A 24,646-nucleotide genomic window follows, 5' to 3' on the forward strand; every position below is an offset into this window, starting at 1 on the left:
GTTTAGTTTGAATATATTTCTCAATCGCTCTCGCTGTCGCTGTCTGAGCTGTCGTGCTTTCGTTTCAGATTTTCTTGCGTGGTTTGGTTTGACGCTTTCGTCGTCCGAGTGAACACGAACGTTCTCGCATCACGTTCTTGTGCTTTCCTGTTCGTGTCTCCTGTACCAGAAGTCTTTCGGTGACGGTACTGTGGGAACTGTGTCCAGTCAAACTTGCCGCTTCGTTCGACTGAAAATCCGGCCGATTTGGCGAGGTCTTTGAGTTGCCAGAGTGAGTACGGCAACCCTTCGAAAACCGTGACCATAACCAATCCCGATGGTTTTAATACTTGTGCTACAGACTTGAAGAATGCGAGAATGAGTTCTTTTTTTGTTAGTGTGTTCAGACTGGCGCGAGATGACATGCCTTGATTTTTTAGGACGTTTCTGTCTTGGTCTGTTATGCCACTGCCGGTGTGGGGGAAGTTAAATATGCATTTGTCGACCTTGTGTTTTCTAATGTATTTTGTCTTTGTGAGGTTTGTGCCGTCAACATTAAACAAGACTTTGACTGGGACTTTTTCATTTTGTTGTTGATTTTCATTGTCGTCGATTTCGTCGTCGGTTGTGTCTTCTGCTTTGTTTGTACTCGTAACAGTGTATTCGTTCAGATATATCAGATTGTCAGAGGCAGTATCAGGGTATTTACTCAACAACAATTCTTTTGAATCATACACCGTCGCCGTGATCCTTTCAGGTGGACAAGAATGCGGAGGTTGTATTAGCGCTTTAGTAAATGACAAATCGCCTGTAATTGTTAGTAGCATTTCTTGATACAACCCAAAGCAAATTACCTTCACCAACTAACAAAATGGAGTCTTCATTGTCATAAAATTTAATTGCTTTACTGCTCTGATTTTGACTGCGTTTGAAATCTGATTTCTGCCCTTTTTGAATGCTTTGACGTTTTCCTTTTTGTTGTATATTTTGACGCTTTTTTTTGTTATTTTTCATTATTTTTAAGAGTATTTTTGTGTCTTCTATTGATGTTGCTGTTGAGAAGAAAAATATAAATTTATTTTCAACCGAATTAAACATAATGACATCATAAAATTAAATGCAAACTCCAAACCAAACAATAAACAAGAAGAATATAACAAATAAAAAACTCATTTTGTACCAATAAGAGCTTCATCAACAGGAAGCCGATTATTTAAAGCCAACCGAATTCTCGTTGGATCTCTTCGTTCTTCAGCATTAAACTTATTTTTAATCTGACGCCTGGAGCGACCAGGAAACATCTGCGTGATCAGTCCAAAATCTGTTCCCCACATAGACAACGAATCATAAAACTTCATCGTTTCAGTGATACTCCACCGCTCAACTCGTTCCCGTTTAGACCATGACGCACTATTAACCCGGCGGCTGTACTCTTCTGTGACCTCGACATCTTCTGGTCTACGGTCGACCGCATCTCGTTTGTGACGGTCGACTCGAAGAGAGTCTTCGTCAACTGTAATTTGCCCATCAACAATACGTAGTTGTGGTCTATATAACAATTTAGAATAAAACAATCCTATCAATAGAAACTCACCCTCGTTCAATTAGATTCTGTGCATTTTTTCGTCGCTCTGCTTCGGCTTCTTCCTCAAGTTTAATTCTTTCCAGTCGTACATCATCTGTCTCTAAAACAGCATCTCTTTTCCTGGCCTTTTCTCTGGCTTTGAAATCTATAATCTGTTGATATGCCTTACTTTTCCTCCCAATATGAATATCTTTGCAAAGATCTGCCATTGTAACTCTATCAACGTCAATTACCTGGTCCTCACCATGCTCAGGTGATAACGACCGGTCTCGTCTGGCTCGATGCAATGCCCGACTAGAAGCTAATGATGGTGTTGGACTCGCTGAGACTTCTCTGGACGGGGCATCTGGGACGATTTTTGGGATCACAATCGCGATACCTTGTCTTGTTGTACCATGATTTAAAGCAGAAGAAGGCGCACTCTGGCTCTCTTTGTCAGTCCTGGTCGGTAACGCTTGACTGCTTAAATTTGGTTCTGGTTGAGTATTTAAGTCATCGTCACTGGTCTTGCTTGGTTCATTCTGTTCAACAGAAGAAACAGGTTCTTCACTATTATCAAAAACATTTTCACTTTGCCCTGGTTCTTTTGTCGTAGTTTCGTTTTCCGGCATTTTGTGATTTTGCTATTTCGTCCAAATAGATGAACGTGTCTATTCGAAGTAATCTTTCATTGTTCAACGCAGAACTCGGCCGCAGTTTTGAGTAGAAACCCTATTCCGAAGTACCAGTCTGATCAAGTAAGTACATGGCCAATTCTATCCTATGTGATTATACATCAAAGCTGCTGGAATTGGTATGGCATTTAAGGTGTGAAATGAATTAAGTACTAATTGATATATAGATTAAACATGTTCAGATCCAGATCATCACTGATTCCAGCCCGTCGCTTAATCATTCACAGAAACAGACCCAAAGACATGCTAATGACGGCGAATAGGGCGAATGCTGTTGCAAGAGTGACTGTCATGCGTGGATACAAGTACGAAGGCATAACTGTGTCGAAAAGTACAATGCAAAGTGAGTGCGAGCACATTACATGGACGCATCACTAACGTACTTAGAGTACAAGCTCGGTTCCGCATTTCTGTTTGCTGCGATCTTCACTGTCGCGTCTGCGCTGTTTGTACCTCAGGCCGTATCAGCTTATGAAGGTAACAAGATTGACTCACCGCCTGCAAGTTGGAAATCAAGTTGGAAACGCGATTACAGAATATATCTGTACTCTGAAGCCAACGGAAGCAGACATGAGGTAGTACTGGAAGCGTTCAAACAACTTCTTGTTGAGATTTTAAACGCAGAAGGAGTGGACGTCACTGTTGAAACTGTTTTTGAAGCACAGCTGCCTAGTTTTGCTGCAAAGCCCAGTGACTGGCAGTCTGCGTTGGCGTATTTGTACACCAAGTGCGGCGATAACTTATATAGTCTCCACGAAATTGACAAGGCTTTAGAGCTGTATAAGAAGAGCACTGAAATTTATAGAGGACTTGACAATCATGTTGCGGCAACATATGCTGGCATTGCGGACGTGCATATAGTCAAGGGCGATCTGGAATTAGCACGGCAGGCTCGAGAGTACGCGGTGATTGCGTCATGCGATTCCGATATATTGAGAAAGCACAGCATCAACACATTTGAAGAAGGAGCTAAGTTGTTAGACGAGATTGTGATTGTTAAGAGCGACTGCAAGCCGTCGACGCAATTTGTGTCAAACCTGACGAGCTTGGGAATAGTGTACGTGCAATGCAAGCAGGCAGACAAGGCGTTACGCATTTTTCTGTCGTTGGTACGGTTAATTGCCGAGATGAAGGAGCAACAGTCTCTCAGCCAGACTAGATTTTTCAGCTACCATCGAAAGATTGCTGATGAGTCCAAGTTGAAGTTGTATATTGCAGAAACACTTTGGAGTTTGGGTTTTAGGCAAGAGTCGTTGGAATGGACCCAGATGAGTTACGACGACGCAATCCTTAACTACATCAAAGACAACGACTCGGGTGACGTTGCTAAAGCTGCGATGGGGAATATGGCAAAAATTTATAAGAGTTTTGGACGAGAAGAAGATGCAAACGAAGCGGCATTAAGAGCAAGTCGGATTGCGAACAATGTCGCGCCGAGTATATTTGATACTTTTAGTATTGGATTCAAGTTGTAATAAATTTATGTGACTTGTAAATTTACAAATATATACAAATTGTAGGCCAAAAACCTACCAAGTAGCACGTTTCACACCGGGAAGAACACCTGCAATCGCGTTCATTCGGAATTGATACTATTTTTGTTAGATATGTTGATTGCACAAGGCAGTACATCCGCTACTCACTCTACACATTTTGAAGTCACTGACAATAGACCTTCCCTTCCCACTTAATATACATCTATTCTTTGGCAGTGTAATTCTAGTATTACTAGGCATCGCAGTCAACTTGAGTTGGGCCTGTAACCGAGTCCGGACCGGAAGTGAAGTGTTGTATGCGACGTATTTCAATGCTCGTCTCTCTGGTTCAGCCTGAGCAGCAATTTGTCTTCTGATGTTGTCCCTGATATTCAGCGTCCGCAAGATCCCGCCTGGAGCAGGAATCGGTGATTTGGCCATTGTTCAATATCGTGAATAGATATGAAAGTGCGAACGAAAATTAAGTCACATGAGGCTGACTTATACTGGAGTTATAAGTACGGCAAACTTTAATACTAATCGTGGGCAGTAGTATTTCCATTTTAATACGCACAATCTACACATGGTCTTGTTTTCTTCATCGTCATTCCAATCGTACTCTGTTTCTACTCTCTTTAACTTGTGTGGGTCAAAACGCGCAAAATAAAGCATTCAAAAATTAGATTTTAAGCTGAACTTGAATCACTGTATTCTTGTCGTTCTCTTGATACCCTTGAACCTGCTTACACTCACTATATAAGCAAAGTGGCATTCAATATGGTCAACACAATAGAGAAACTTGTTGCGATTCACGCTTTTACTCAAAGAACAGACGATGAACTCACATTAAAGAAAGGCGATCATGTCGAAGTATTTGAAACAGACGACGGGTTTGGCGACGGTTGGTTCATGGTCAGTCTTAAACGCGTCTTTTTTGGCACTTTGTTCTAATTGTTTTCATAGGGACGAAACTTAAGCACAAATCAGACTGGACTGTTCCCGTATGTGTATACTACGCCGATTTCAGATTTTGGAGACAGGCCTGAATCTTCGACTATGAGTGGTAACACTCCTCAAATGCGGCAAACAACGACAATGCGCAGTAACATTGAAACAACTCCAAAACACGCGTCAATTTACGAAGCTTTTGATGATATTGAAAACGCATTGTCGGAGATAGGCGGGCAATCAGCAGAAGCATCTGAAGCATCTGAACTGGACATTCAATCATGGTCGCCTCGTGAGGTCTCTATGTACATGGCCCAGCAAGGATTCGAGCCTGAAGTGTGTGGCAAGTTCATAGAACACAAAATCACTGGCCTGATTCTGTTGGAGCTCGATCTTGCAATGTTAAAAGAACTCGATATCACCAGTTTTGGCACTCGATTTGAGTTGAATAAAGTGATTGAGCGGTAAGTTTTATTTGTTTCTTTGACTCACGTCGACTAGCGCTAACATGCTTACAGTCTGCGGAAATCGGTCGAACAGCGAACACAACAACAGAAGCAAGTTACTCCGTCGCCATCAGGCTTCAACCAGTCACAGTTTCAGCGACAGGTCCAGCCGTTGGAGACAGAGACAAGGGCCCGACAGGCACTGAGAAGCAACTACGCACTATCACCATCAGTAGAACACACGCCAGAGAGCACGCACAGATTGGCCATGCCGTCGTTCGACAAGAATTGGCAGCTCCCGCAGTCGCCACGCTCGTCTGAGATGCAGGACGTGCAGCCGCTGGCCCAGGCGCAGCATCAAATTGACCACACGACTCCAAAGTTTGATGCGGATGATTTCCCGCCGATTGAGAGACGGACGACGAACTCAAACTTAAACCGCTCATCAGAAGTAAGACAGCGCATGAGCTCTGAGCACAGCATAAATGGATCGCTAATCGGGATCCACAATAAGGCTGCATCTGTCGACTCCAGCAATTCGTACCCTGATGACTCCCGCCACTCGTACGTAGAAGAACCACGGATTTCTGGAGAAAATCGAGAGCTGTCGATTGTGGATTCTGAATCAATCACCGCGTTAAATCAGTCCGAATTGAACACTTCTGACATGCACCCCGAGACCAGCAACACCATCGGCTCACCCTACGAGGAGTATGACGAACTTAACTCAGTAACGTTCAAGACTCGGTCGTTTGTGCCACGGATGCAAGGTATCCAAGCTAAGCGAATCAGCACTGATCCAATCGACAAGGTTTCGTCATTCGGCATCACCAGGGCCAAGATTGAACCCGTGAGCCGGTCTGCGTCAGCAACGTCCAAGCCAATTAAAAAGTTTGCAAAGCAGAACACGTCGGCGTTCTTGGAAGGCAGGCAGAAAATCACGCCTGGCAAAGCGGCCGCAAATGCGCAATATTCGGGCTGGATGTCTAAACGAGGTGGCGGCGGTGTTGGGTCTTGGAAGAATCGGTTTTTTGTGCTCCAAGGAACCCGGCTTTCTTATTTTGCTTCGAGCAATGACGTGAAGGAAAAAGGTCTGATTGACATCACTTCGCATCGGGTTGTGCCGATCAAGGCGAGCGAGGACAAGCTTATTGCTTTATACGCTGCGTCGACCGGATCAGGAAGTTACTGTTTCAAGCTTGTACCGCCTGCTCCTGGTTCAAGAAAAGGAGTCACGTTTACTGTGCCAAAGACTCATTATTTTGCGGTTGAGACGAGAGAGGAGCTACGGAACTGGATGAGCTCGTTAATGAAGGCGACAATTGATCGCGACGATACAAGTGAGTATTTTGCTTTAGCTGTTTTGTAGGTATATAGACTAACGGGCAGTTCCGGTGATTTCGTCGTGCACAACGCCGACCGTGTCGCTGGCCAAGGCGCGGGAGATGAACGCCCTGGCAATGCAGCAGAGGGCAGAAGAGTTGGGGTTGAGCATAGGCGGGCTCGAGGGCAGTGAATCAGGTTCGACCGTGTCAACGCCGGACCTGTCGGTGTCGAAAGGGTCTGACAACAGTGGCGAGCACACGCTCGAGGCCGAGATTGATCTTGATCGGCTGAAGGAGCTGTCGCTGACGGATTCGAGTATGAAGGGTATGGCAAATTGAGAAGTAGTATGAAATTCGGGTTTGTGTATACTAGGTCGTTCAATTTTTTTCGCTTCTTTTCGTTTTGCAAGTTCGTACTCTGATAATTGGGTCCAAGAGGTTTTAGTCTAATTTTTTTGTCGTTTGGGTACGCGTTTGCTAGTATAATGTCTGATGTCATTAATGATGTCTTTATGCCTAATATGTACAGCCTCGAAGTTTATTTTTGTGCCGTTCTAATTTCAAACGTACGGACGATGGCCATCAGAGTCTGGTCATTGAGGTACTCCCTGTACTTCATAGCTTGATCAAACACAAACTCCCAGTCGCCGTTCAACGTGGTCGTCGTCATCAGCCGTCTGAAGTTCTCTGACCAGACCTCGACGTCCTTGTCGACGTACTTGAGCTGGTACGCAGTGAGTTCATCCCAGTACTTCCTAACCTCGGCCTTGTTTTCCGCAAACGCGGCGATCAAGATCCGATACGTGACCGTGTTGGGCTCGAACCCGATGGCCTTCATGCCATCGAGCACCTGCAGCATAACCGTGCTTTTGTTCCACGACGTTGACAGTTTCGCAAGGACCGTATTGAAGACCGCCGTGTGGATTCCGCGAGGGGCGGCGCGGTAAATTAGCTGCACAAAGTCGCGCAGTTGGACCATCGCGTCGTACGTCGGGTCCGGGTTGCGGGAGAAAAACAGCTGGCAAAAGTCTATTGGGAAAAGCATGTACCCGCGCTCGAACCGCATGGACGTGCTCTTGGTATATTCTTCAAACAAACTGAACAGCGCTGAAATGTCAATGTCAACCGTATGTAAATTTTTTAGAAAACGCGAAAATACAGACGGGCTGATGGTGATGCCCTTGTCGAGCGCGTCGCGCACAAACTGCACCGCCAGATGCGGGTCTTGCTGGTTCACGATGAAGGCTCGGTACGTTAGCTGCAAGTTTCGCGCTTTCGAAGCCGGAGTCAGGTCCAGCCCGTCGAGCTTTGACTCGAGTCCGTGGAACAGGTCGAGCGCTCTTGTGACTGAGCCGATGATGCATTGGGCTTGAATCATTGACACCTCAACCGCGGCAAGGTACCGGATCCTGCGTTCTCTGTATTCCGCGTACAGTCGTTCGCACTGCTGCATTCGTTCTCTCCGCAGCTGGAGGTACTCGTCCATTTTGTCGAGCGTCGTCCACTTCGGCGGCAGAATTGTGAGAACGTCAATCATGGAACTGTACACGAGTCCATCCGACAGCACGCCCGGGACCTCGGCAGAGATCCAGTCCCATAATCTTTCAGCGTCGGTGACCCGGCTTGTCTCGCGCAAAATCCCAAGGACCCGAAATAACATGTGCGGACTCACGATTCCAGCGTACCGCTTGATGTCTGCTAGCAACATGTCGATGACCGGGTCGAACTTGCGCAGTTGCTGATCTGTGTTGACTGGTTTGCCTTGATTAATCACGTCTGCTCGCACGTCAATTCTTATTTGGCGAATTGACTCGTGTAGTTTGACTGTCAATCTGAAGAAATCGTAGCCGGTCAAGATGTTTTCGTCTCTCACTACTTTGTACATTTCCCATGCAATATCCATCTGTCCTTCATCGCGCAGCTCTTGTCGAAACGCCTTTAGCTTAGTAAAGTTAGTCAGGTCCTTGACAATATCCCCAAAACTCCACTCACCAAATCCTGCTGTTCTTTTGTATACTGTGACTCCCTTTGCTGTCTACTGTCAGCAGACTCAAACTCCTTCAAATTACGATCTCTCGCTGTCGTTCGTGTAACTGTTGAGACAGCTTTGCGCCGTTCCGGCTTCGAGCTCCAATCTTTGCCTTGTTGGTCCTGTCTTGCAGTCGAGCCCTGTACTGCCGCCGTATGAGCATGCGCAGCCTGTACAAGCACATACACAGACCGCGTCTCGCTCGCTCGAACTGCGGCAAGAACAGACGACCTAACTGACGTGACGAACATTTGTATTCCGACCGCGAATGCACCAGACTCTCTGCAATCAGAATTCTTATCCTCAAGCTCTCACGATAATTTAAAAATTTATTGGGGTCGAGTAGATTAAACTTTAGGGGTAAACTTTAAATATTTAAGAGAATGTAAAAATTCAAAATCATTTTTGAAGTCAATACAGAACGGTCGAAATGAGCGACGAAGTGACAAATGCAAGGCATAAGAGGTCGAGGACCGAGTATCGGCAGTCACAGCAACAGCGACGGACCGAGTTAAAGCAGATCGTGTTTGATGATGAGAGTGAAATCAGTGACAAAGTGAAGCTTCCCAAGGTAAATTGTATGTTCTGGCCAAAGTGAGCAATGTTGAAGAAGGTATAGAAAAAATATTACAGACAAAGAGCACATTCGAACCCGTTTTCTGATCATTTGCTTGAATAGTGAGTAATCACACGCCCGAGGTTTGTATCTATTCTAACGACAGTGTAGTCCAAAGAGTCCCAAGCACATGGACTGGTCGACACTATACCCTGCACTGATTCCGCCGCTGTCGGAAATTGAAAACTCGGAGCTGCCGATCAAGAAAGTCGAGATTGCGGACATCGGGTGCGGGTTTGGTGGGCTGTCGGTCTCGCTCGCGACAGAGTTTCCGGACACGTTGATTCTGGGGATGGAAATTAGAGTGCAGGTCACGCACTATGTCGAGGACAGGATCATTGCGCTTAGACAGAAACACGCAAAGGACGGAGGTTATAACAATGTGGCTGTTTTAAGAGCGAATGCAATGAAGTTCCTGCCGAATTTTTTTGAAAAGGGACAGGTCAGTAATTGTTGTTAGAGTAGAGACATGCGCTGATGAAAATAGTTGTCTAAAATGTTCTTTTGTTTCCCGGATCCACACTTCAAGGCCAGGAAACACAAGGCCCGTATCATCACGTAGGTTTAACCGTCACCATCGCAATACAGGCTAACAAAACAGATCAACACTAGCGTCCGAATACGCGTATTTAATCCGTGAAGGCGGTGTCGTGTACACAATCACAGACGTGCTGGACCTGCACGAATGGATGGTCAAGCATCTAGATGCACATCCGTTATTCGAGCGTCTGTCGAAAGAATGGGAAGACACTGACAAGTGCGTCGCGATCATGCGGATGGATACAGAGGAGGGAAAGAAGGTTGAGCGCAACAAGGGCGACAAGTACGTTGCTTGTTTTGTAAGATTGCCTGATCCAGAGTAAATGTACATTATATAACTAGCTACTGGTCAACACTAGATCCAGTTCGTCTAATTCGATCGCGGTCATGGTCGTCATGTTTTTCGTGTAAGTCTCCAGCAGCTTAATATTTGGCTGCGTTCGTACTGGGCTCTTTTCTTGTTGAAGCTTGGGACTGCGAAGCGCGGCGTCTAACATGGTCTGCACGTTAAATTGACCGTTCACGCTTCTGAATTTCGACACATGAGACTGAAACACTTTGAGTACCGCAATGTCAGTCTCGGCAACGTTTAGAGCTAGCGCGCAAACCACAAACACGCAACTCGACCGGTCCAGCGCACCGAGTGTGACAGTATATCCGTTCTGCGCAGGCCGCAACGACCGAATAGCAAACTCGTCAAAGCTGATTGCGCTTTTGTCAGTCGATTCGCCTGAAAAGACAAAATGTCGCGGATACATGTCGGTGACAAAGAAGTCTAGCTCGACGACAGCAAGAATCGCGTCGTCTTGTTGAAGCTGAAGTTCGGAGTCCGGTAGCAAGTGCCAGTATGATTTCATCTTAACTTCTGGAGATGCGTGCATGCCGTATAAGAATATTCTCGAGTTTAGAGCGACCGCAATCAAACCGAGCTGGTCATACAGCGCAAAGCAAGCAACGCTATGATTCCCATCAAACTCGCCTGTGCCAGCGCACACAACTGCGTATCCGCCAGCAGATCTAAACTCAACCAGCTCACAGTCGTACGCTGCTGTAGTATGTTTCGGTTCGTCGTCGCAAGCCCAGGATGCAGCCCGAGGCTTTATTTCTTCGCATCGGAGCAGGACTTGTAACAGTTTGTCAGAAGCCATATCCCAGGCTGAAAATATAGACAGAACAGGTATTCGTGCAAATTGACACGGTTTGTTGTACGATACTGTAGGCGCAACAGAGTAGTCGATACAGTAAGCTCGATTGAGTGTCCATAGCAACACTGATCCGATCGGAACGTGCGTCTCATCAGTGTTTGAGTCGTCAGAAAGCAAAGAAAATGCTAAATCGGTCGGCTCATCTTTTAACCTCGGCAGCCTGACCGTGATGAGTTTGAACGGATGGTTTGCGGTGCATCCGAGCACGACTAGGTCGACGAGTTTACGTTGAGGATCAATGTCATGAAGCCGACTTTTGTTGAGTTTCTTTTTTTGGAACTGAGCTTGGCGACGGAACCTTCTGTGGTTGTATTTGGTAGAATCAAGTGAGCGATGGAGAAGGTAGTTCATGTGATTGACGCGTTTGTTTACATCTTAGACGCGTCGAAGCAGTAGATTTAAGTACCAAACCCTTAAAATACATACTGAAGTATACGCTTAAATGTAGAACAAGTAGTACACTTCATCACGATGCCGCGATAAGCTGAGTGAAGAGCCAATTACGCAAGACATTATCACAAAAGTAAAGTTTACATAATCGTCTAAACACCATGTGCATTTTTCAACTGATTGCGGCCCCTTCAATTTTGACGCACTTTTTGCTCTCTTTTCCATCGTTTCGGTTTTAATTCAGTCAAAATAAAATCTATCAAAAATGTCTAGCGGGTGAGTTTAATGTGTTTGAATGCAGAATTGGATGGGATTCTTTCAGTATTAAAGATTGGTCGATTGGGATACGGTGGATGATTCAGCCAGGTGGTTCTTTGCGAATGGCCTATTTCAACGGATATTTCAGTGAATATGAAGTGGATTAAAGACTTAGCGATCAATTTATATACTGAAAGAATCACTCTGGATATGTGAATATAAGGAAATAAAGTGCTGATTGCGGAATTAGATTAGAAGTTCTCTACGTCTTGATTGCCGTTATCGGTGTTGCTCTTGGAACATGGTTCTTGACTCCTAAGGGAGATAACCAGACGTACGTGGATTTTTTGGATTGATTAGATAATTCTGACTTTGCTAGTGTCTGGAGAAGCAGTATCATTCTGACCCTTTCCATGTGCTACATCATGTGGGCTCTTACTTACTTGAGTATGTGAAATGTACATATTTTGATTAGTATGATGTCTAACACTGTCTAGGTCAGCTTCACCCTCTCATTGCTCCCATGAGAAGCGACCTCCGTCCTGAATTCGCCGAAGGATACGGAGAGTACTATGACATGGAGTAAACCAGAACGAGACGACATGCGAATGTAGATTTGGTTGGAGGATAGAGTTTTAGCATTTATTTAATGTGAGTTGAAAGACTTTACGCTTTGGTTTTATATTAGGCTCGTTGGTGTGGTTGGTTGTTTTCTACATTATTTTGGGTTGGTAGAGAAAATAGCTTTGTGACTGTTTGTTAATACGAATGTGTCAATTTACGTGTAAGGTGTAGACTGTGGTGTGTAGCACTTATAAGAACTACAAGCCATCGAGCTCTTCATTTATGACGAATATGGTTTGTTTGCGTGAGCTCGTTTAATTGCCAGTCAGCCCTAACCCTGTAGTAATTATGGTTTACACAAGACCCATACTTTTGTAATTAAATTTATCTATTGACCATCAACACACGCACTACACTCCAAATCAATACAAAATCAAGTTATAAACAAACACTTTTTAAGCCACGACTGACACTCGCGAACGATAGACAGAGTTAGGCTGTAATAATTTGTCGACTGCAAAAGAACGGAAATTGTAAAAAGCTGCCCGACCTAGTAATCAGATCCGTGATATTCGAAGTTGTCCATGACTATGAAAAAGAATGCATGTTATCATTGTTATAGTTTATAGACCATGGCGAAATGGCTTATAAACCCGCGAGTCTTTGATGTTTGAGTTTGGGCTTGCTCCACGGCGAGGATCGCGCGTAAAATTCTACCGCTTTTCTTGGGTCACCTTAACTTGGCGTTCAACGTTGCAAGAGTTGCTACAAGAGTTTTAATATCATCTTTGCTAGAACAATTAATTACAAGACATAGTGCAGCGATGCTGTGCTTGGAGACATTTGCGCAAATCAATGTTTGAAGCAAACGACTAAACAGCGTTGTTTTGCCTGCTTTTAGTGAAGTGAACTGTTTCCTTTTGCTGCTTAAAATTTGTTCTGCGTAGAGAAATATTTAACTGAATGCAGCTTGTTTACGGTTGCTGTACACTACTACGTGTAGCTGACATCACGTGACAAATTTATTTACAAGGGTCACGTGACCCGGCTTTTGATCTTATGGTGACACGAGACGGCATTTTTCAAGCCCTGGTGTAACCTTGGTTCAAAGATAAACAGTCCTTGACAGTAATATGTCTTTACATAATCTTAATTGACTGTACCGCAAAGAGTATCAGACGTTCACTTTGGTCTGGTCGTCCGTCAAGAAAAAAAAACGAAGATGCAAAGACATATTTGATGACATAAACACAATTTTAATTAGCAGATCACGTGCACGAGGCCTTCCTAATTTAGTAGTCATTAAACAAACAAAACTACATTCCAGGACCTAATGCGGAATCCGGGGCCACGTGCTCTGTCTATTTTTTACTGCTGTCTGTTTTATATTTCAAGTTTTATATAACCAACTACAACCCTTTTACATTTTATTTCTTGTTGAAAAATCCCAAGAATATTCACTCTTACCCGACCGAAGTTGAAGTAAACAATGCTGGTAAATCAGTTGACGGGAGGCTGTTAAGATTACATTACGTTGGCCCATGCACAGTTGTCCCGACAAGTCAAGTGCGTTTGCATTAGGTTTATACACTTCCCCGACTATTCCCAAATTGTAATTAAAACAACAACATACTTTCCGTCGGCGTACTCAAAGTCAAAACCTCTAGATCTTTTTTTTTGTTTTCCCGGGTCTGGTCTGAGGTCAATTTGCATTTTGCTTTAAGTACACTGCTGTTGTTTCTTTGTATAGTACTGTTCTTAGATCATAGCGTATTTCAATAGCATATATGCACTTGATCCTGTATCATTGACTTAATACTATTTTTCACACGTTTGCTTGGTCGCAGCAAAGACGTACGATTTTTACAAACCACCTACGTCCAGTCACTGCTCATGATCACAGACCACAACACTCCATCTGCGGCAAATTAGAACGTATAGCCTGGTGACAAAATGTCAAGACAGCACGACGCGGCGTTCATGCTTGACCGCATCAATCTGCTTGAAAAGCGGGCTGCGCTGTTGCATGCGGAAAACATTGTTGCGTTTGAAGCAAACCAGGAACTGTTTAGAGTACGGTTATTTGACTGCGTTTATACAGTGTTGTTAACTAACGAACCAGAGAATGCAAGAAATCAATTCATGTCTAATTGCGTCCGAAAGTCTGGTCGAACGTCTAATTAACAGGCCGATAGACAAAATTGACAACGGATCCCGCAGTATGCGAGACTATACCAGACCACAAGGCGGGCGAAGTGCGACCGCAAGCAACGTCACAAGTAGACTCAACCGGTTTGAGGTCTTACTCGACGAGTTCTGTTCCGAGTTTGAAAAGTCAGACGACGACATCTCATCCCTCACAAAAACAAGGAGCCCTGAGTTCTTGATCCAACTAGATCCCAAAGGGCAATCCCGACGAGTCAAACGCGACCACAACCACGGCTCGCAATCGCCGACCGTGCTGCGCGAAATCGGGCAACAATCGTCCCCACGCCAAATCAGACGCAGCAACCGGTCCGGCTCAAACGTGATCCACTCACCCACCTGTCTCAAGCTTTCACTCGGCTCAAATCTCGACTGCCCGAGTCCGCACAGCCGCGACAGACGGCGGCAAAAACAAAGACCGCTGCCGCTCAGACTGGATAAACCGCGCCAACGGCTGGATACGAGGTTGCTGCCTGTCGCGCCGCTGTCGCCGGCAACGCACCTGTACTCGCGGTCGATTGACGGGTTTGACAACGCAGACGCGCTGTCTGTTTCGTCGTGCGAAACTACTCCAATTACACAGTTCTTCTCAAACAATCCGGTCAGGACGAATGTAACGAGCGACCGTCAAACACATCCACAAAACGATGTGCAGACGACGCGTGACGAGAAACTACCGACACCAAAACCACCGTCGCTCATAACGGCGCTGCTGCAAAGTTCCACCCCACAGCTATCCACACCACCGGTCCCGGTCCGGGCTCGAACCAGGAAATACGAATTCACATCCGACGCCGAGTTTTACGCCGACAAACACAAACCTGGACAGCCCACTAAAACCTTGCGCGGGCAAAAGTCAATGCCGAACCTGACACGCAAAGCGTCTGCGATCTCGCTACGGAACAACAAGACAAACTATAGCCCGGCACCGCCGCTACCAACGGCCGCGCTGGCGAGAACAGAACAGCTTGCGGCCGTATGCTCTTCGCCGGCGGGTAAAGCTAGTACGCTGATGGAGAACATAAGACAATTTGACTCGATGCGGAAAGTCAGCTTGGACCAAAACCAGACAGGTGAACCGCAGAGCATGTTTCGGTCGATCTCGTCGTCGCTCTGGAAGGCGTTCTGGGGCCCGGCAGAGCCTGTAACTGTGTCCGAACCCGAACCAGAGATGGAAGCGCCACGGCTTCAACAGGAATTTGCACTGCAGGCTGAACTGGAAGACACAGGTCAAGGAGACGGAACTGAACATGCACAGAGGCCGAATATGCCGGCTGAATCACACGACGAGCCAACAGAGCGGCATGAAGGTGCTACAGTAGAAATATGTGAGCACGATGAGTTCGTACCTATCGAAGAACCAGATCCAATGACCCCTGTGACGGACGAGGACGACGAATTCATACCTACAGCTGAACCAGACCCAGTGACTCCTGTGATGGACGATTTCGCGACAGGCCCGCCTAGCAGCTGCTCTGACCTAGTGACCGTCGCAGCAAACGAAAAGCCAATTGAGGACACGTCACCAGACGCATGTGCAGACGTCGAGTCCGAGACGTCTACGATGCCTAGCCAGTCGAAACGGAGTTCCTCGTTATTTTCATCCTCGGTCACGACGGCCAGCACTGCACCATTTCCCGAGCCTACTGAAGAAAATCACGCCCAGGTCCGGCCGGCGTGGATGAACTTGTTTAAGCGCCGACCAGTCCTAGACAACTACATATCGTTCCCAACATACGCTGCACGGGCGTTCAAAGGTCTTGACCGCGCGCAGGTCGACTCGCAGACTCAGTGGCCGAGTTATAATAGTTTCGCACCAAGCACCGGATCTGGTAGTAACCGGAACTCGCTAATTGAGGTCATTAACTCAAGCTTGTACGGTAGCCAGAAGAGCTCTCGGAATGCGAAAAGAGTGAGTAGAGAGGTACAGTGTAGCGTTGTCGATGAGGACGCGCTGCAGGCTGCATTGGCGGACATTGTTTTCTGATTTTGCATTTTTTTTACAATTTTAACATTCTTGCATGGGACAGGCGGTTATTTTACAATTTGTGTACATTATTTTATAAAAGTTAGTTTCTAATATGTATTCATTCGTTCAATTTTTCTCGTCCTTATCCATTTCGGCGAGATCTGCGTAGTATGCCGGGTTTTGCTGGAACTCGCGTCTAGGACCTTGTACTGGGTTAAGATTTGCGCCTATAGCCTCGTCGTACGTCGGCAGACTGTCATTGTGCTTTGGTACAGCGTGACTCTCGAGCGCCGGGCCTACCGCGTACGGGTTTGGTTCGGCGGCGATTTTGGCCGCAGTCTCGGCTGCATCGAGAAGCGAGCGCGGTGGTTTGACGCCGGAGTACACGTCGATGTCGAACGCGAGCGCGATGATCTGTCGAGTTAGTCGAGACTACTTTGAAGAGTAGGAATTAAAAACGTACGTCCGCCTCGCCGTGCCTGGAGTGGGACACCTTGGCGAAGATTTCGAGACTGTATTTTCGCGCGACGTTGCATGTTTTGAAGCTCGGCGGGATTGTGTTTGGGAGCACAATCTGGCCGCACTTGCGCAAGTCGAACTCAGCCTCGAACGTGCCTGGTTTCGGGTTGACAATTTGCCCCATCTGAAGTTTCAGGTTCTCTGAGTTATGGATCGTCAGTCCGTACGCTGTTTCCCGGTTATGTTCCTGCGCCGCTATAAGTGTGCGTGCGACAAGATTAACCCGGAGCGCGTGCAAGAACAAAGGCACGGTCAGAGGGCTGGCCGAGCTGACGAACAAGTGTAGGGGCAGCGGTTCAGCCGGGGTCATGATGGGTGGGTCGGGGACACGTGCCTCGAGGTAGAATTCGGGGCCGGACTGTCTGACAAACGGCGCTTGTCGCGAGGCGGCCGATAATGCGGACAAGAAACCTTTTTTTTTGGGCGGGATGGCAGGACCGGTAGGTGCGTGGCCGTCGATCCTTTCGTGCGATGGTAGATATGGGAACTGGTGTTTCCGTCTGACAAAAAACTGTTCGCCGTGCGTGTCTGGTCTAGGCGGCTCGAACGGCAAAAACACAAACGGCAAGTACTCGCGCTTGTTCGGTTTATAGAATGCAGCTCGCTTAACTGTGACTTTGAAGAAATACTTGATAACCGCTTGTCCGCCGACGTCCGACAGCGACGGTGGCAGTGTCGCTACCAAATGCTGCGTCGGGTCACGACTATACGCTGCGCCGTCTGCAAACGAGAGTTTCGACATGAAACTCGTCGACTGTAAGCATTTATTGTTGATTGGGATCCGAAACTCAAACGGGTAATAGTATTGTCCGGGTGGTAGTGTGAAGCCTTCTTTTGTGTCTGTGTTACGGACGTTGTCGGGTGGAAACACAATAGTGGATTGGTGTAAAATCTGAAAAGTCAGTCGGTTGTTGAGGACGTACGACCAGACGTACTTTATGTGTTTCAATGACCGTTTTTTTTGACCTTTTCGGAGAACCGTCTTTTCTTGTCTTTTCTGGATGCTTAGGAACAACAAGCAAAGTCCTCGAGACACCTGAATGTAAATACGCGCACAATTATAGAAACAGACAGCCAATACCCTCCATCTTAACATGAATGTCAGCCAACGTCTCCTCAGACCCAATCGTCAACTGGATCTGGCCGTGAATGACATCAAGCGACGTAAACGTCGAGCCGTGCGCCGGATGCACTGAATGTCAACGTGATTTTGATAGACTGGAGTTAAACTTACAGACTATGGCGAGCTTGCTGGACATTTGTTTGCTTAGGCAGTACTGAATTTGGAACTGGGACCTCGTGTCGGGATAGTGCGGCTCATGACGGGGAACCATCTACGCTTACATTATGAAAGGGTATAGTCCTCGTGAACCGTGAAACAGTACTATAAACGCGAATGAACTGCTGAGCATGAACTTTTGAGCGAGATACAGTTAATATAGTATACTATCATCATCACAGGAAATATACGGTAATTGGATAAGCATTAATATGTACTGTAAACATTTCATTCTAGTCAAACACCATACGATTAACTTCAATGCCAACTTTTTACTCCTTAGGCTTCTTAGCAGCCTTCTTTCCTGTTCCACGAGTCTTCTTGTCACCTGTTTTGATTAGCATAAGCTCACACGACCACGTAACACATCACATACGATTCTTTCTCTGCTTTCTCTGCTGTCTGCTAGGCTTCTCAACCTTAGTAGCCTTTCCGAGTCTGATAAGACGGTACGCAGGCTCAAATCGTTTGAGCTCGTCCTCTGAGTCGTAAATGAGAGCGAATCCGGTCGACTTGCCGCCTCCAAACTGGGTACGGAATCCAAACACGGACACGGTTTCCTTGTCGGTCTTGTACAGTGTCGCGATCTGAGCTCTGACGTCGTCCTTTGAAACGTTGGCTTTGCTTGGGTGAAGGACGTCGACGACCATCTGACGACGGGCCAGAAGCGCGTTTCTGAGGAACCTGTGATTTGTTAGTCTTTGAAGATTGATTGCGTCTGGAAATGAGCATACTTTCTTGTGCGAATAGTAACGGAGTCGCTCTATTTGTTTGTTAGTCTATTGCGCTACATCATACACAGCGTAATACTGACCATTGTGAAGATTGGCTGTGAACGATTGAGTGTTGTCGATTCAGTCTAAAAGACCCAAATTCAATGCTGTCAATGCAACTGACGATGGAGGTTAGTGGTCGTGACTGTTTTGTGAAGCAGGGTAAATGTAGCAGGGCAAATAAGTTAGGGCATCGCATTCGCATTCGCATTCGTACTCGGACGGACTGAGACATTCGCAATGACAAAATACGCACCTCAACAGTCTGAGATGTACATTTGCGGTAGAAATCAGTATTTACTCCTGCTTCTCCATTAGAGCGTCATTGAACGAACCTTATCAGTACGTATTTGGTCATATCTACAGCCATTTAACGTTTAAATGTCAAACGTTATTTTGCCGCGATAATTCGAGGCAAATCAAATAAATATCTAGACACTCGTTCCCTTTTTCAAACTTCTCACTCAGTCTAAACAAAGTAACCAAACAATGACTCGTCCTTCAAACGTCGGCATCAAAGCCATCGAAATTTATGTACCTGGTCAGGTATGGTCTTATCTTGCTAGGGTGAGGAAGGGCTAATGAATAGTATGTCGACCAAGCAGAGATGGAGCAGTATGATGGCGTGTCTGCTGGAAAGTACACTATTGGCCTCGGTCAGGCCAAGATGGCATTCCCCAATGACCGAGAGGACATTTACTCTATGGCATTGACTGCGTTGTCGTCGCTTATTAAGAAGTACAATATTGACACAAGCAGTATTGGAAGACTTGAGGTTGGTACAGAGACCTTGTTGGACAAGTCAAAGTCTGTCAAAAGTGTTTTAATGCAATTATTTGGAGATAATGCCGATATTGAAGGCATTGACACTGTCAACGCGTGCTACGGTGGTACTAACGCGTTGTTCAACTCGATTAACTGGGTCGAGTCGTCGTCGTGGGATGGCAGAGACGCGGTTGTGGTTTGTGGAGATATCGCACTTTACGCAAAGGGGGCCGCTCGTCCGACCGGTGGAGCCGGCGCGGTCGCGCTGTTGATTGGACCTGACGCGCCCATTGTGCTTGACCCTGTTCACGGCAGTTACATGCAGCACGTTTACGATTTCTGTAAGTGTCAAGTAGAAGGGTTTAGTTGACTGTCGCTAACAAAACAGACAAACCTGACTTTACGTCGGAGTACCCGTACGTTGATGGTCACTTCTCATTAAACTGCTATTCAAGAGCACTTGACGGCGCGTACCAGACTTATACCAAGAAGGCACAGAAGAAGGTGCTGTCTCAGCTGAACGGACACGTGCCAACTGGAATTGACCGGTTCTCGTACGCCATTTTCCACTCTCCTACATGCAAAACTGTGCAAAAGTCATACGCCAGACTACTGTACAACGACTATTTGCTTAACCGTGAGAGCAGCGGAATGGAAGTCCCAGAGGAGGTTGCGAGTGTTGAGTACGAAAAGTCATTAACCGACAAGGGTGTCGAAAAGTTTTTTATGGCACAGGCCAAGAAGCGGTCTGCCGAGCGGTTGAGCCCGAGCATGATGGCAGCGAACCAGTGCGGAAACATGTACACTGCGAGCGTTTACTCTAGTCTTGTGTCTTTAATCAGTAACGTTGAGCCGGAGAAGTTGCTCAACACCCGTGTTGCTGCATTTTCGTATGGATCAGGTCTTGCGTCATCTTTCTTCAGCTTTGTGGTTGCAGGAGATACGAGTGAGATGAAGGAGAAGCTTGATTTCAAGAACAAGTTGGAGTCGCGCAAGAAGTTGTCGCCAAAGGAGTACGAGGAGTACCTTGAGTTGAGAGAAAAGGCACATTTGGCGAAGGATTACACGCCTGAAGGCACGCTTGACAATATTGCGCCGGGAACGTACTACTTGACCAAGATTGATGACCGGTATCGTCGGGAGTACGCTGTTCAGGCATGATCAACGCGTTCGAGGGTGTATTTCAAGGAGATTTGCATTGTACAATTAATTTGCTACTAATAGATTTATCGCTTATAATCGCTTTGTAGCTTCGAGTGCACGTTTACGGTTTGTGTTTGCCCTCCATGATGACTGAAGTCTGCTCACACTCTGAGAGAAGTCGACATGAATCCTCGAGTCGTCAATTAAAGCACCTTGCATCCTTGCGTACGCCTTTTCACAATCTGCCTTATTCTCGTACTCAATGAACGCGTACTGTAAACTGTTATTAGTCTTCTTATCCCTGACTATATCGCATGCTAAGATAGGTCCACACTGAGAGAAAAAAGTCCGGAGATCTTCATCGTCCGTGACCGGATTCAGTTTACAGACAAACAGCACGTTTTCGGGAGGTTTGACTTCAGCGTACGGCAGATCACCCAAGATCTCGAGCGTGAGTGCTTGAGCGCGAGCGTCGGTTTGGCGGCGTTTGCGCGCTTTCGTGTCTTCGTCATCAGACGCGTCCGCGTCAGCGTTAGCGTCGAGTTGGGCGATTGATGTCGGTAGGACGCGTCCAGGGCGCGTTTCTTGCGTTTCTCTGTCTCGCGTGTCTCGTATATCTCGTGTTTCTCGCCGAGTGTCCCTGTATTGTCTGTCCCTGTATTGTCTGTCCCCATCTTGTCTGTCCCCGCGTCTCATGTCTCGCCGAGTGTCCCCGTACCTATCGCGTTCCCCACTTCGCCTGTCCGAATGTGACGTACGCGATTCCCCGCTTCTTCTATCTGAATGTGATGCATGTGATCTATGTCTATCTTCTCTATACGACCTATGCAAATGTCTGTCTCTTCTCTCGCGTGGAGATCTAGACCGGTCCCTTGATGTCATCGTTATTTTTGTGTGGAAAATTCAATGAGTAGAACCAATTTGAGCCTCACAATTTTTTCCTTCACAAACTTCAATCACCAAAAATGTCTCGGTCAGTGAACGTAGCGATTATCGGTATTTATGGCGCAATTACATTTATCCGATTATGTCTAACACATTATAAGGTGCCGGTCTGGTCGGATCCGCGTTCATTAGTCAGCTTCAAACGCTACGCTCGTCGGTGACGTACAACGTCATTCTGATTGCCCGTTCATCAACTGCGCTGGTGTCAAAGAACTACTCTCCACTCTCATTGTCGTCATGGGGTTCCGACCTTGCCGCATCACACGCATCTGCATTTTCACCGGGTGATTTGGCCGCGTTCCTGGAGAAGTCGCCGTTGCCTGTCATCCTGGTTGACAACACGTCGTCCGAATCTTTGGCAACTTCGTATCCTGCTTTATTAGATCATGGAATATCAATCGCTACTCCAAACAAAAAAGCATTTTCTTCTGACCTTGGACTGTGGAACGCGCTGTTTACTGTGGGTGAAAAACGTGGATTGGTATATCATGAAGCAACTGTCGGGGCTGGACTGCCAATCATCTCAACGTTAAAAGACCTAATTGCAACTGGTGATGAAATTGTCAAGATTGAAGGTATTGTCAGTGGTACGCTGTCATACATCTTCAACGAATACTCGACCCTTGAAGACAACGACAAGAAGTTTTCTGATGTAGTATTAAAGGCAAAAGAACTCGGATACACCGAGCCTGATCCAAGAGAAGATCTCAACGGATTAGACGTTGCACGCAAACTGACAATCCTGGCCAGACTCGCTGGGCTGCAAGTCAAGAACGCAACGTCGTTCCCTGTCCAGTCGCTGATTCCTCGTGCGCTCGAGTCTGTTGAATCTGTGTCTGAATTCCTGGACAAACTGCCACACTACGATTCAGAGACCGCGGCACTTAAAGCATCTGCTAAAGATGAAGGAAAAGTGCTTCGGTTTGTCGGCAAAATCGATCTGAATGCAGATACAAAGGTAAAAGTCGGAATCGAAAAGTACGACTCGAGTCATCCTTTTGCGTCGCTCAAGGGATCCGACAATGTCATCGCGTTCTACACTAAACGATACGGCACAAACCCGCTCGTCATCCAGGGTGCTGGTGCTGGAGCTGAAGTCACAGCGATGGGTGTTTTGGCTGACGTGCTCAAGATTGCAGACAAAGTTGGTTCCAAATGACTCGTGGCAAGTGAGAGCAAAAGTAAACTGTAATTCGTTTGTTCAATTATCTAATCAAATCATCTACATTTCTAAAAAATCTTTCTACCAACTGTCAATACGCATAGTTCCCTTCTCCTGGAAGTTGATATGCATCTTGAATGCGTCTTTTAAGATATGAGGTTCATGGCCCGATCCCTTCTTAAGCGCTTCAAACTCGGCCCGGTCAAGATACTCGGTCAGAATAGGCTTGTACGCAGGGTGAGCAGCCTTGTCGATCATGACACGGGCACGTTCACGAGGCGCAAGTCCACGCAAGTCCGCGAGTCCGCACTCGGTGACGACAACGTCAAGATCGTGCTCGGTCTGGTCGACGTGGGTCGCAAACGGAACAATGCAACTCAATCCAAACTCGTCGACCTTGGTTGGTCTGGCCGAAGGAGTATGCATCACACTCAGTTTTGCGTTACGAAGGAAATCTCCTGATCCACCGAGACCGTGCAACATGCGGGAGCCCATGACGTTGGTCGAGTTCGCATGCGCGTAAATGTCAACCTCAACAGGTGTGTTCATGGCAATGACACCCAACCGTCTGATAATTTCGGGCGAGTTGGAAATCTGCTGGGATCGAAGCAGTAGACGCTTGGAGTACGTGTCCCAGTTCTTGAAGAAACGTTCGAATCCGTCGGGAGAAAGTCGGATCGAGGTCGCGGTCGCAAAGTTCAAGTTACCAGAGTCAAAGAAATCCAAGAACGAGTCCTGGAGAACCTCGGTCCACACAGTCAAGTCCTTGAAGCTGGCCTCAGCTAGTCCAGACACGACCGCGTTGGCAATGTTGCCGATTCCACTCTGCAACGGGTGCAAATTCTCAGGCATACGACCGTGCTTGACCTCGTGTTCCAAAAACTCCACCAAGTTGTCGGCAATGGCCTGCGAAGTCGCATCAGCAGGCGAGTTGGCACCGACCAACTCGGCGTAGTCTGACTCGACAACACCAATGACCTTGCTGAAGTCAATTGGGACACTGGGCGATCCAATCTTGTCAGCCACAGTCTCGACCATGAACGGCTTGCGATAAGGTGGTGCTTCAGGGATCATGACGTCGTGAAGACCTTCAAAGTTAGGCAGCTTGGTGTTGACCTCAATGATGATCTTGTCGGCCATTGCCATCAATTCAGGGGTAGCACCTACAGATGCTCCAGGAACAAGACCACCGTCCTCGGTGATGGCAGACGCTTCAACCATTGCGATATCGATGCCAGGTTGATCCCTGTTCAAGGTATAATATCCGTACATCAAGTCTTGAGGCCACATTGACAAATGCTTGTCAAAGAAATACATTGAACCATCATTAATAGCCTTGGAAATGTTTTTTCCAACCTGATGAGGTGACCGTCTAGCAATCATCCCCAATTCAGCCCATTTTCCTTCAATTGGATCAGGCGCTGACGCTCCGACGTACAAGTTGAATCTCAACTGACCCTCAAGCTTGTTCTTCTCGACGTATTCCTGCAACGCAATCGGCACCGCTTTAGGTCCTCCGACACCGGTAAAACCGGACATGCCAATATGTTGGCCAGTCTTGAACACTGGGATCAAATCTTCAGGTTTGCATAACTTCTCAAGGAATTTTGGGCTTCTAACCCTGGATTTAAGAATGGCAGACATGGTTTTCGGTGTACGGCGCGCTGTGAAAGAGAAAGAATTTGTCACGACAGTTTTGACTTGCGGGGCAGATAAGAACAGGGACCTGTTATTGAAGTGGACGTGAGTGGTCTTTTAACGCGGCGTCGGCACATTCACGGAAATCAGCCTGATTCCACGTGACTTGGCCTTGACCCCTGACCTGTCCTGACCAAGTCAATTGCTGTTTATA

General features: G+C 46.7%; 16 protein-coding genes across 16 annotated transcripts; 7 read left to right on the forward strand and 9 right to left on the reverse strand.

Annotated features, from left to right (window-relative positions):
- Positions 1-20: 20 nt before the first annotated feature.
- V1512DRAFT_203456 (uncharacterized protein) lies at positions 21-993 on the reverse strand (the record flags this gene model as incomplete). Its single annotated transcript, XM_066913295.1, has 2 exons — positions 21-787; positions 834-993. The coding sequence occupies 2 exons, from the start codon at positions 991-993 to the stop codon at positions 21-23; spliced, it is 927 nt and encodes a 308-aa protein (XP_066773272.1).
- A 41-nt stretch (positions 994-1,034) lies between these two features.
- Positions 1,035-2,359, reverse strand: V1512DRAFT_222084 (uncharacterized protein). The gene is made up of 2 exons (XM_066913732.1): positions 1,574-2,359; positions 1,035-1,527 (listed from the first exon to the last, which is right to left on the reverse strand). The coding sequence occupies exons 1-2, from the start codon at positions 2,173-2,175 to the stop codon at positions 1,149-1,151; spliced, it is 981 nt and encodes a 326-aa protein (XP_066773273.1). The 5' UTR covers positions 2,176-2,359; the 3' UTR covers positions 1,035-1,148.
- On the forward strand, positions 2,101-3,742 carry V1512DRAFT_259755 (uncharacterized protein). Its single transcript, XM_066915709.1, has 2 exons — positions 2,101-2,357; positions 2,406-3,742. The coding sequence occupies exon 2, from the start codon at positions 2,601-2,603 to the stop codon at positions 3,711-3,713; it is 1,113 nt and encodes a 370-aa protein (XP_066773274.1). The 5' UTR covers positions 2,101-2,357; positions 2,406-2,600; the 3' UTR covers positions 3,714-3,742.
- Positions 3,696-4,167, reverse strand: V1512DRAFT_259757 (mitochondrial 37S ribosomal protein uS14m). The gene is made up of 2 exons (XM_066915710.1): positions 3,882-4,167; positions 3,696-3,830 (listed from the first exon to the last, which is right to left on the reverse strand). Exons 1-2 carry the CDS (start codon positions 4,152-4,154, stop codon positions 3,768-3,770), a joined length of 336 nt encoding a protein of 111 aa, XP_066773275.1. The 5' UTR covers positions 4,155-4,167; the 3' UTR covers positions 3,696-3,767.
- A 103-nt stretch (positions 4,168-4,270) lies between these two features.
- V1512DRAFT_235530 (uncharacterized protein) lies at positions 4,271-7,176 on the forward strand. Its single transcript, XM_066914092.1, has 4 exons — positions 4,271-4,625; positions 4,677-5,125; positions 5,180-6,447; positions 6,497-7,176. Exons 1-4 carry the CDS (start codon positions 4,491-4,493, stop codon positions 6,769-6,771), a joined length of 2,127 nt encoding a protein of 708 aa, XP_066773276.1. The 5' UTR covers positions 4,271-4,490; the 3' UTR covers positions 6,772-7,176.
- On the reverse strand, positions 6,907-8,871 carry V1512DRAFT_274800 (uncharacterized protein). Its single transcript, XM_066917799.1, has 2 exons — positions 8,425-8,871; positions 6,907-8,374 (listed from the first exon to the last, which is right to left on the reverse strand). Exons 1-2 carry the CDS (start codon positions 8,710-8,712, stop codon positions 6,971-6,973), a joined length of 1,692 nt encoding a protein of 563 aa, XP_066773277.1. The 5' UTR covers positions 8,713-8,871; the 3' UTR covers positions 6,907-6,970.
- Positions 8,872-8,891: 20 nt separating this feature from the next.
- V1512DRAFT_204031 (putative methyltransferase-domain-containing protein) lies at positions 8,892-9,940 on the forward strand (the record flags this gene model as incomplete). Its single annotated transcript, XM_066913315.1, has 5 exons — positions 8,892-9,032; positions 9,081-9,139; positions 9,189-9,519; positions 9,565-9,635; positions 9,679-9,940. 5 exons carry the CDS (start codon positions 8,892-8,894, stop codon positions 9,938-9,940), a joined length of 864 nt encoding a protein of 287 aa, XP_066773278.1.
- A 15-nt stretch (positions 9,941-9,955) lies between these two features.
- Positions 9,956-11,173, reverse strand: V1512DRAFT_246419 (uncharacterized protein; the record flags this gene model as incomplete). The annotated part of the gene is made up of 1 exon (XM_066914427.1): positions 9,956-11,173. The coding sequence occupies one exon, from the start codon at positions 11,171-11,173 to the stop codon at positions 9,956-9,958; it is 1,218 nt and encodes a 405-aa protein (XP_066773279.1).
- Positions 11,174-11,396: 223 nt separating this feature from the next.
- V1512DRAFT_259764 (ATP synthase subunit H-domain-containing protein) lies at positions 11,397-12,251 on the forward strand. The gene is made up of 4 exons (XM_066915711.1): positions 11,397-11,488; positions 11,721-11,804; positions 11,850-11,917; positions 11,968-12,251. Exons 1-4 carry the CDS (start codon positions 11,478-11,480, stop codon positions 12,054-12,056), a joined length of 252 nt encoding a protein of 83 aa, XP_066773280.1. The 5' UTR covers positions 11,397-11,477; the 3' UTR covers positions 12,057-12,251.
- A 1,550-nt stretch (positions 12,252-13,801) lies between these two features.
- On the forward strand, positions 13,802-16,443 carry V1512DRAFT_108087 (uncharacterized protein). Its single transcript, XM_066912883.1, has 2 exons — positions 13,802-14,107; positions 14,157-16,443. Exons 1-2 carry the CDS (start codon positions 13,988-13,990, stop codon positions 16,224-16,226), a joined length of 2,190 nt encoding a protein of 729 aa, XP_066773281.1. The 5' UTR covers positions 13,802-13,987; the 3' UTR covers positions 16,227-16,443.
- Positions 16,274-18,068, reverse strand: V1512DRAFT_259773 (uncharacterized protein). The gene is made up of 5 exons (XM_066915712.1): positions 17,962-18,068; positions 17,809-17,919; positions 17,663-17,763; positions 16,672-17,619; positions 16,274-16,622 (listed from the first exon to the last, which is right to left on the reverse strand). Exons 1-5 carry the CDS (start codon positions 18,059-18,061, stop codon positions 16,335-16,337), a joined length of 1,548 nt encoding a protein of 515 aa, XP_066773282.1. The 5' UTR covers positions 18,062-18,068; the 3' UTR covers positions 16,274-16,334.
- A 145-nt stretch (positions 18,069-18,213) lies between these two features.
- On the reverse strand, positions 18,214-18,875 carry V1512DRAFT_259774 (40S ribosomal protein eS24). The gene is made up of 4 exons (XM_066915713.1): positions 18,821-18,875; positions 18,741-18,769; positions 18,383-18,690; positions 18,214-18,334 (listed from the first exon to the last, which is right to left on the reverse strand). The coding sequence occupies exons 1-4, from the start codon at positions 18,821-18,823 to the stop codon at positions 18,279-18,281; spliced, it is 396 nt and encodes a 131-aa protein (XP_066773283.1). The 5' UTR covers positions 18,824-18,875; the 3' UTR covers positions 18,214-18,278.
- A 340-nt stretch (positions 18,876-19,215) lies between these two features.
- Positions 19,216-20,779, forward strand: V1512DRAFT_235548 (hydroxymethylglutaryl-coenzyme A synthase C terminal-domain-containing protein). Its single transcript, XM_066914093.1, has 3 exons — positions 19,216-19,325; positions 19,369-19,885; positions 19,933-20,779. Exons 1-3 carry the CDS (start codon positions 19,269-19,271, stop codon positions 20,703-20,705), a joined length of 1,347 nt encoding a protein of 448 aa, XP_066773284.1. The 5' UTR covers positions 19,216-19,268; the 3' UTR covers positions 20,706-20,779.
- On the reverse strand, positions 20,672-22,031 carry V1512DRAFT_259781 (uncharacterized protein). The gene has a single exon (XM_066915714.1). The coding sequence runs from the start codon at positions 21,567-21,569 to the stop codon at positions 20,778-20,780; it is 792 nt and encodes a 263-aa protein (XP_066773285.1). The 5' UTR covers positions 21,570-22,031; the 3' UTR covers positions 20,672-20,777.
- On the forward strand, positions 21,618-22,870 carry V1512DRAFT_259782 (homoserine dehydrogenase-domain-containing protein). Its single transcript, XM_066915715.1, has 2 exons — positions 21,618-21,683; positions 21,734-22,870. Exons 1-2 carry the CDS (start codon positions 21,653-21,655, stop codon positions 22,789-22,791), a joined length of 1,089 nt encoding a protein of 362 aa, XP_066773286.1. The 5' UTR covers positions 21,618-21,652; the 3' UTR covers positions 22,792-22,870.
- V1512DRAFT_259783 (uncharacterized protein) lies at positions 22,815-24,571 on the reverse strand. Its single transcript, XM_066915716.1, has one exon. The coding sequence runs from the start codon at positions 24,436-24,438 to the stop codon at positions 22,876-22,878; it is 1,563 nt and encodes a 520-aa protein (XP_066773287.1). The 5' UTR covers positions 24,439-24,571; the 3' UTR covers positions 22,815-22,875.
- Positions 24,572-24,646: the final 75 nt, after the last annotated feature.

The sequence above is a fragment of the Lipomyces arxii genome (assembly GCF_038497795.1).
Source record: "Lipomyces arxii strain Phaff 12-163 unplaced genomic scaffold V1512scaffold_3, whole genome shotgun sequence".
NCBI classification, from domain to species: domain Eukaryota; kingdom Fungi; phylum Ascomycota; class Lipomycetes; order Lipomycetales; family Lipomycetaceae; genus Lipomyces; species Lipomyces arxii.